The sequence below is a fragment of the Barbus barbus genome, assembly GCF_936440315.1.
Source record: "Barbus barbus genome assembly, chromosome: 15".
In the NCBI taxonomy this organism is placed as follows: domain Eukaryota; kingdom Metazoa; phylum Chordata; class Actinopteri; order Cypriniformes; family Cyprinidae; genus Barbus; species Barbus barbus.
Window position 1 is genome coordinate 18,345,865 of NC_136743.1, and position 10,612 is coordinate 18,356,476.

The 10,612-nt window shown below is 36.0% G+C and overlaps 1 protein-coding gene across 1 annotated transcript in view; it reads left to right on the plus strand.

The window, feature by feature from the left end:
• The window catches only part of LOC306881493 (TGF-beta receptor type-1-like), a 61,474-nt gene extending 56,777 nt beyond the window's left edge, over positions 1-4,697 (plus strand). Inside the window, exon 9 of the mRNA XM_079435633.1 lies at positions 1,477-4,697. Coding sequence (XP_079291759.1) covers positions 1,477-1,602 — 126 coding nt within the window. The 3' untranslated portion in view covers positions 1,603-4,697. The remainder of the gene's footprint in view (positions 1-1,476) is intronic.
• Positions 4,698-10,612: the final 5,915 nt, after the last annotated feature.

Consider the following 10,612-nt stretch of genomic DNA (forward strand, 5'->3'; position numbering starts at 1 on the left):
TGCTGGTTGAAAGTCTCTTCACATCCCGATAGCAATCATTAAGTTAAGTGGTCTAATTTATATGTATTTATATATTCTGTGGAAGGCGTAGAACCAAGAAATGTTCGTCCAATCAAAACGCCGGTCCGAGCATTTTAAATGGTTTTCCTACCTGCCTGTCAACGTATGTATTAACATACTTTTGCGCACCCTGTTCGCGCAGACAGGATACGTCATCAGCGCGTTCACGTACGCTGTGCAGTCAGAGCGAGAACGGCAGACAAACATCAACAACCCGATCTTCCTTCCTGGTATTGTAGTACTTTTACTAACTCTGTTATAAAGTTTTCTCACCGGTGCATGACACATGATGTAGCCCAGCACGGTTCCCAATTTCAGTCGTCGCGCCCCGCTGCTCTGCATATTTTGCATGACTTGCTATGCCGAGTTCGCACTGCACGATTTTCAAAGTCATCAGATCACAGTTGTTTTCACACTACACGACTATCTGGGGTAGCATTCAGTATATATAATAATTATTACTTCTCGTGTGCGTTTGGCTGTAGTTTTGTGATTGTCACCAGTGTTGCCAACTTCTTTCAATGGAAAGTAGCTAAAGCAAGTTTGAAAAGTCGCTAAATGTCGCTAGATGACGTCATACGTTAATTAGCATATTCATGATGTCATTGCGTCCTATTACCTTTTACATTGTCTCTCATTGTTTACATTGTTTATTTATTTTCAACAAAACTGTACGGTTAATATTAGAGTTATTATTTCTATACTAATATAGCATTTGAAGATATTTTGAATTAGATTTAAAAAAATATATTTTCAGTTATTTTTTTATTTTTTTTAGTTTTAGTTATTGTAATGTGCTTTTGACATTTTTAGTAGTTTTTCTATCATTTTTAATTCTATTTAAATTTTGATCATTTTAGTACTTTAGTACTAATTTTAGTACTTTTTAGTACTTATTTTATTTTACTTAGTTTTATTGAATTGCCAAGGCAATATTTTTTTCTTCTTCGAATATTTATATTAATTTCAGCTTTTTTTCAAATTAACAAAAATAACTGTTAATAGTTTGAGTATTAGTTATCAGTACTACTAACTCATGAATATTTATCTTTAATTACATGCTATCATATCAACAACAGTAAATAGGCTGATGTAAACCTCAAAATTGTCATAACAATTCCCAGTTCATTTTGAATAAAAAAAAAAGTGAACTCAGTAAGGGCTTTGAACGATTCACAGTGAGTCTGATTCAAACTGCCAACTCATGAGTGCAAAGACTGTTTTGTGAGTCTTTTTGACTTGCTCAGTCAAAAGATCCAGAACCAGAAACAGCAATATATTACTGGGAGAGCTCAGTAGTTTTTGCAGTCATTCACTCTGTGCATGTATGCAAGAGATGCAAAAGAAGTTTAGGGAAAGAGTATAATGTAAATAATAATTATACATGTGATAGCATCTGTCTCCCCCTGCCCGCAGGCCCTGCGTGTGATGGCAAAGATCATGAGGGAATGCTGGTACGCCAACGGAGGCGCTCGCCTCACCGCACTGCGTGTGAAAAAGTCTCTATCCCAGCTCAGTCAACAAGAAGGCATCAAGCTCTAGAGCAAAACTCTCATCATCTTTACACTGCCTATCCACTCCCTCCACTCATCTAGCGAGGACAGCGAGGGACCTACATCCGGTGTGGAGGTTTACTTCAATCAGGAATATCGAGGGACCAGAAACGATTGGTGCTGTTTCACTGTTGTCCATGAACAGATACCTCCTCATCATGCAAGACCACCTCAGACAAAATTTACCAGCCACGCTTCATCTGGTGAGTCACCAAACAACAACCACAGATGGCCATTCAGTGTCACTGATGCTCTTTTCAAACTGGACTTGAGCCTTTTGGACTTGTTTCTGTATATAGCCTGTTGTTTATAGATGTATATATCAGACTTGCTTGTATGCTCGTATATTCACGTGTAGATTAACACAGAAACAAATACTGTACATAATGACGTGCTGCAGTGTTTGTCCTAGGAAGTGCCACTGCTCTGAAACAGTTCTGTTTACCATATTTGGTAAAAAAGGATCTTTATAGGTATCAAGTCACTGCGTCTCTTTACAGACAACATTGGATTTACACCATGCGCTGGTTTGCAAACAACGCATTAGTTGAAGAAAACATTGAAAGTAAAAAGAATAATATTCTGCTGATTGCTGTAGCAGCAACTCCAAAGACTCACCTGATTATGTGGAAGTGGTTTCATGGCTCGCGACTTCACCGTGCTCTCTTTCCAGAGACCAAGAGCGAGCCTGAAGGGACCAGCCAGAAAACTGGGTTAGTTATCAAAAGCCATTGGTACAAAGGCCAACTTAGCTACAGCACATCTTCGTTAATGTATTAAGGATGTGTATGTTTCTATGCACATTTGAAAGGATGGTGCTGTCGTGATCCAATTATATTTTTCTGTAGAATTTACAGTTCATTCATGCACCTTGAGGCTTTAAAGGGTTAGTTCACCAAAAATGAAAATTCTGTCAATAATTGCTCTCACTCATCTCCTTCAAAACCCGTAAGTCCTTCGTTTATCTTCGGAAAACAAATTAAGATATTTTTGATGAAATCCGAGAGCTTTCTGAACCTGCATAGACAGGTCAATTAACCACGCTCAAACCACAGAAACTTAGTAAGGAAGTCGTTAAAATAATCATTGTGACATCAGTGGTTCAACCGTAATTTTACAAAGCTATGAGAATACTTTTTGTGTGCAAAGAAAACAAATAATGACTTTATTCAACGATTTCTTCTCTTCTGGGACAGTCCTCCGTCATTATCGACGCATTCGCATTGCTTTCCTCTGCTTATGAACAAGGTGAAGTGCGCATACGTCGACAACGGCGGAGGACTGTCTAGGAAGAGAAGAAATTGTTGAATAAAGTCAATATTTTGGTTTTCTTTGTGCACCAAAAGTATTCTTGTAGATTCGTAAAATTACCACTGATGAACCACTGATGTCACATAAACCATTTTAACGACGTCCTTACTACGTTTCTGTGGCTTGATTGTGGTAATATCCTTGCTGTCTATGGGAGGGTCAGAGAGCTCTAGGACTTCATCAAAAATATCTTAATTTGTGTTCCGAAGGTGAACGAAGGTCTTATGGGTTAGGATCAACATGAGGGTGAGTAATTATTGACAGAATTTTTAATTTTGGGTGAACTATCCCTTTAAGAGAACATGGACACATGTAGCTCAGAAAGACGCTAACAATGACCTATCTATTGTATTTTTGTCTGTGCATATACTCTGTACATGTTCCTCGGGTTGAGTTATCCAGTTTTGCTGTACGTGCTGTTTTTATGCAGCCAGATTCATTCAGATCAGTAAAAGACACTATATTGATTGTGAGCTCATGCATATAGTTGAGCACCAGTCTTTGTGTGCAATCTCGTGGATGTATTGCGTAACTCTGTGTGTCTGTATTTGGTCAAGTTAAGCAATAAGTGCTCCTTTAATGACTGAATTTTTTTTTATAGCTGGAAGGTACGAGTGCTAAAAGTCAATGAATGTGATCTCAAAACTTTTTAGACAGTCTGTAGGTTTTTTAAAGAGATCTGTTTTTATTTTCTACAGCCAAATATAAAACCGAAAGGCTCTTCTGGGGTGTTATTACCAGTCAATTAGGGTGGAAATCTCTTTGAAGATGAGGATGTGAAGATGTTAACCAGGCTACTCTAAAGGGATCGTTCACCCAGAAATGAAAATCTTCATCAGTTACTCACCCTCGTGTCATTTCAAACTAATAAGACTTAAATACTTAAAGACTTAAGACAAATTAAGATCTTTTTAATGAAATCTGAGAGATTTCAGTGCCTCCTTTGAACGTCCATGTAACCAAATGTTTGACACTTTAAAATGATGATAATTTTAAAATCATGATGAGATTATAAAAGAAATCCATATAAATCGTGCTGTTCTTCATATAAAGTGATTGTGTCTTTACAGAAGACTTGAATTAAATTGCTTGATCCATGAGGATTTCTTTTATAATGTCTATGAACTTTTGAAGCGTCGAAGTTACAGTAAAATGGACTAAATGGAATTTTGTTTTATTAAACACATCCTCATTTGTGTTAAAGATGAACAAAAGACATACAGGTTTGAAATGAATAATTGATGACAGAGTTTTTCATAACTCCCCATAAAAACACAATGCCAACAATCACCAGCAACCTTCAGAACATTACAGTTAAAGAATGAAACACATTTCTTGATTTCTCTAGATATTCACAACCTCGCCAGCTTTCATGGGTTTATTTATTTTTTATTTTTTGCTGTCATTTACTTAAACTAAAATGTCAGTGTACATATTTTATATGTATACACTACCAGTGAAAAGTATTTGAACAGTAAGATTTCACCAAGCCTGCATTTATTTGATGCAAAGCAAAAACAGTAAAATTTTCAAATATTTTTTACTATTTAAAAAAACTGTTTTCTATTTGAATATATTATAAAATGTAATTTATTCCTGTGATTTCAAAGCTGAATTTTTAGCATCGTTACTCCAGTCATATGATCCTTCGGAAATCATTCTAATATTCTGATTTGCTGCTCAAAAAACTTTTATTATTATTATGTGTAGAAAACAGCTGAGTAGAATTTTTTTCAGGCTAAATAAAAGTATACAAATTTTTACATCCCCACCAAAAAAAAAAAATTATAATAATAATAAAAAATACTGACTGCAAGCTTTGGAATGGTAATGTTAGAAAAGCTTTCTATTCATCAAAGAATCCTGAAAAAATGTAATCAACTGTTTTAAATATTGATGATAATAATAAAGTGTTTCTTGAACAGTAAATCAGCATATTAAAATGATTTCTGAAGGACCATGTGACACTGAAGACTAGAGTAATGATGCTGAAAATTTAGCTTTGATCACAGGAATACATTTTTAGAAAGCAGTTTTTTTTTTAATAGTAAAAATATTCCACAAAATTGCTGCTTTTGCTGTATTTTGGATCAAATAAATGCAGGCTTGGTGAGCAGAAAATAATTCTTTAAAAACATTAAAAAATCTTACTATGTATGACTCCACGGTCACTTTGGTGTCATGTTAAACATTCAGTATTTCCAATTTGAGTTTAAATGTGGGTCACACTACAATAGCACCAAAATGTTCTGCAACCCACATTGGCATTAACTGGATGAATGAATGAGTTCCTGCTCAAAAATGTAGGAAATGATGTGGGATGCAGCCAGGAACACTTACACTATATGCAATCTCACTGTATTCTCCAGTGCATGATGCAATACAAGTGCCTCGATTTTATAAAGATTTCTGCTTTCTGCAAAGTCACAAATTATAGGTATTTCCAGTCGTCGAAAACCCGAATGGATCTGTATTTGTAACTATTTTCTGCATTTTAAAGTCATACCTTCGTTCTTTGTTCATTCCAAGGTTATGGTTTATGTACAGACAAATCTTGCTTTTCAGATTCAGTTTACTTTATATATATATATTAGTCATTCCAGTAGCCTTTTTACATTGAGTGCCTACTCTGTGGTTGGTGTAAATGTAGTTTGGTGACATTGAAGCTTCTTACAAGAGCTGAAACATCACTTTAAAAAACACTACAGCGCAAAACACAAAAATAATGCATGTCAAAGCATACCTCCTTTGGGCAAATATGATCATTTACCTCAGTGTACATAAAGGTTTGTTCATTTAGATGTGACATTGATTTGTACAAAGTGCTTGCATTGAGAAATATTTGTTTGTCTTAGTTGTTTCATTAAAGAAATTGCAGATGATAGTATTTTAGTGCTCTACCTAATGTTTGAAACACTTGGCAATCTCTGCAAATGAGAGAAAGATGTATGAGTCTTATTTTCTTCTTCAGTTTCATGTTGTCATTTAGAGTAGAGTGTTCAGGGGTCAGATTGAGGAAGTGTCGGATGAATCACTGTTAATAGATGAGAAGATGAATGCTCAAATGGTACTGGATATCTCTTGTTTTCTGTGTTAAACTTGTACATTTGAAATTCATGTTAATAAATAGGTACTCATTTTACCTTGGAGAATAGATGCCAATCTTGATTTTTGCCACAATTTTTCTTCTTCTCTGTCCATTTAGAATCAGATGAACCACTAGGATTACTCAGCTGAATAAAATGCACACATGTACAAAAATGTACTACACAAAAGTTTGAAAGGAATAAGTTTATTTTTATTCAATAAGGATTCCTTAAATTGATCAAATTTTTATATTACAAAAAAATCTTTTTGAAATAAATGCAGTTCTTTTAGACTTCGTATTTTTCTAAGAATCCCGGGGGGGGGGGGGGGCACTGAAAATGGTAAGAAATTTCTTGAGCAGCAAATCAACATATTAAAATTACACTGAAGACTGGCTGCTGAAAATCCAGCTGTGCATTACAGGAATAAATTACATTGTAAAATATATTTAAATAGAAAACGGTTATTTTAAATTATAATAAAATAGAATTATGTTTTACAGTATTTTCACTGTATTTTTATTATATAAAAACAAAAAATGTAATAAAATCCTACCGACCTCTAGTTACACTGAAGGACGTACTGTGCCTGTTCTCTGTTAAGTGCAGCTGTGGTAACTGTCTGGTTTAGTTCAGGTGTTGCAGGTGTCTAACAGGTTCTCTGGTGCTCTGGAAGTCTACCAACTAATTTGTTCTTTCTTCACATGTTGTCAAAGTCCACCTTCGGCTTCTATCTGGCTGTAGCTACGCCCCTGACCTCAACACAACACAACAATCAGGTAAGGGGAGAACGCAGGAGCAGAGCAAATGTGTCTCACGGCCCAAAGAAACAAGCAGATGTGAAAAACAAGAGGAAACTCGACAATCATGTGTTGTCTAAAAAAATATACACTACATCTAGTCAAGTTCATTTCATTCCTGAGGATGCCGAATATTTAACTTTGTGCGAGTCTATGATGTTGCCTCATGTTCCGCCGACAGGACTTGCTTACACTTGTTTCCTGACCACCACATGCAGTGCATTCGGAAAGTATTCACTGCACTTCACTTTTCCAACGGCCTTATTCCAAAATGGATTAAATTCATTGTTTTCCTCAAAATTCTACAAACATTCATTATTTTCCTCAAAATTCTACAAACAATACCCCATAATGACAACGCAAAAGTAGTTTGTTTGAAATTTTTGCAAATTATTAAACATGAAAAAATCACATGTACATAAGTATTCACAGCCTTTGCCATGACAGTCAAAATTGAGCTCAGGTGCATCCTGTTTCCACTGATCATCCTTGAGATGTTTCTACAACTTGATTGGAGTCCACCTGTGGTAAATTCAGTTGATTGGACATGATTTGGAAAGGCACACACCTTTCTACATAAGGTCCCACAGTTAACAGTGCATGTCAGAGCACAAACCAAGCCATGAAGTCTAAGGAATTGTCTGTATTAGAATTGTCTGAGACAATTGTATCAAGGCACAGATCTGTTGAAGGGTACAGAAACATTTCTGCAGCACTGAAGGTTCACAGAAGCATGTAGTCTCTGTTAACCTTAATGAAAGAAGTTTGAAATAACCAGGACTCTGACCTCCTGGCCAAACTGAGCAATTGATGGCTTTGGTTAGTCTGGTGACCAAGAAACTAATGGTCACTCTAGTTGTGCTCCATGATCATATATGTGACCCTGGACCACAAAACCAGTCTTAAGTATATTTGTAGCAACAGCCAAAAATACATTGCATGAGTCAAAATTATCTTTTGTTAGCTATTAAATTATTAGTAAATTTCTTACCATAAATACATAACTTCATTTTGGATTAGTAACATGCGTTGCTAAGAACTTCATTTAGGCAACTTTAAAGGTGATTTTCTCAATATTTAGATTTTTTTGCACCCTCAGATTCCAGATTTTCAAATAGTTGCATCTCAGCCAAATATTGTCCGATCCTAACAAACCATACATCAATGGAAAGCTTATTTATTCAGCTTTCAGATGTTGTATAAATCTTAATTTAGAAAAATTGACACTTAAGACTGGTTTTGTGGTCCAGGGTCACGTATGCAGATGGGATTCAGAAGGACAAACATCACTGCAACACTCCAACGATCTGGGATTTATGGCGGTGTGGCTAAACTCAATCCTCTTCTCAGTGAAGACAAAAGAAAACACACTTGGAATTTACCAAAAAAAAAGCACCTAAAGGACCCTCGGACTCTGAGAAACAAGATTCTCTGGTCTGATGAACCTCAATTGTAAGCATCAAGTTTGAAGGAAACCAGCTCGGCTAATCACCTGCAGAGTACCATCCCAAAAGTAGAGTGTGCTGGTAGCAACCTCATGCTGTGGGGCTGTTTTTCAGCGGCAGGGACTCGTCAGAGTAAAACAGTTGTTCCCAACCACGTTCATGGAAGCCCCCCAACACTGCATATTTTGCATCTCTCCTTTGTCTGACGCACCCAATTCAGGTCTTGGAGTCTCTACTAATAAGCTGATGATCTGAATCAGGTGTTTGATTAAGTTGACATGGAAAACATGCAGTGTTAGGGGGCCTCCAGGAACGTGTTTGGGAACCACTGGAGTAGAAGAAAAGCTTAATGCACCAAATATTGAGAGAGCCTTAATGAAAACCTAGTCCAGCGCATTCAGAACCTCAGACTGGGCAGAAAGTTCATCTTCAAACAGGACAATGACCCTAAGCACACAGCAAGAGTGGCTTATAGACATCTCTGTGAATGTCCTTTAGTGGCCCAGCCACAGCCTGGGCTTGAACCCAATCAAATATTTCTGGAGAAACCTGAAAATGTGTGTCTGCCCTCATCCAACCTGACAGAGCCTGAGAGGTGAAGAGGCGAGGAGATAAATGGCAGACAATTGCCAAATGACGATGATCAAAACTTGTCACATAATACCCAAAAAGATTTAAGGCTGTAATTGGTGCCAAAGGTGCTTCAACAAAGTATTGAGCAAAGGCTGTGAATACTTATGTACATGTGATTTTTATTCATTTTTTATTTTTAATAAATTTGCAACGATTTCAAACAAACTTCTTTCACGTTGTCATTATGGGGTATTGTTCGTAGAATTTTGAGGAAAATAATAAATATAATCCATTTTGGAATAAGGCCACATAAAATGTGGAAAAAGTGAAGCGCTGTGAATACTTTCCGGATGCACTGCTTGTACATACATACATGACACTTTTTGACATTTTTCCTTTCTTTTCTTTGCAAACTTATATTTGCAAAAAAATAACAGTTGAATGAACTTGAATAAAAAAAAATAATTGTAGTGACAAGCAAGTAAACAAGAGCCAGACAATGGGCTGAATAAATTTTTATTTTATTATTTAAACTGTCCTTTGTGGTTTCATCTAGAAAATTTGTAGATTTAAAACCCATTTCACGCCGTGTCTGTTCTCAGAGCCCAATTTACATCGTGTGCTGTATGTGTTTAGAAAGTGAAGAGATTGAACTCATCCACATTCTGGACCGTGGACAACACTGCGCTCGGTTGTGCTCAAACTTTTATGAAGTCTGCATTATAAATAAGTGAGAGGAGCTGAAGGTCAAACAAAGGTTGCGCCGTCTGTTTCAGAGGCTACAAGTGATGCTGCTTGCAGGAAATGTGGCTCGAAGCATATATTTCGTTCTTTTCCTTCACTCCCATGCACCCGAAGACACAAGCTGTACCATAAAGCAACCTGTATCCTTGAACTCTTCCAGACCCTGTTGGGCCACAGAGTTTAAGAACAAGAATAATTACTTGTTTTTAATCAATTAATTCAATAGAAACTATCAGGCACAAATGAGATGGTTTCAATCCTTTTCATGTAGAGGTGTCCACACAAGGCCTTTGAATGAACGCAATTATTGAATTATTGTTTGTTGTGAAAGAAAATACATCAAATATTTAAGTCTAGACTGAAAAGTTGCATAAAGGTCTGCCATTACTGCCATGCTTGATCTTATGGAAGCATATGGATAACAAAATTCATTTTGAAATGTAATGTAAAATGGCAATGTATTTCTGTATTTAAATTGACATTTTCCCATATATATGTGCAACATTTAGTGCGAAATTGAAATTTAAATGATATAATTTACATATGCCATTTCCTACGCTAGTTTTATTGTGTAAATTAAAAACATATTTTAATGCTTTATAACTTGCAAAATTAAAATGAAATTGTATTACCCAAATATGTTTAACATGTCCAAGCAAAAACTGTAGCAAAATTATCATTTAAATGCCATTTTTCCTAAATGCATTTAGATTTATGACATAGGATTGCATTTTCATCGTGATACCGCGTGATAATTGTAGTGAATTTCAAAATGCATTCAGAGCCAAATGTGCAGCAAACTGGTAGCAAAAATTGTGATTTAAATGTCTTTTATTTTTCTTAAATGCATTGACACTGACACTTGCACTAGAGGTTTGAAATTTGAAATTGCACTTGAGGTTTCAAAGCAAACTTTGAATTGCATTTTCATTAAATACCCTGCGATCTGCACTGCACTAGAAGTGCACTGTCTGTTTGCTTATGTGCATCAATCGTAGTGTAAAACAGTGAGAGATGTTGAGGCAGGTGAAAAGCGTTTG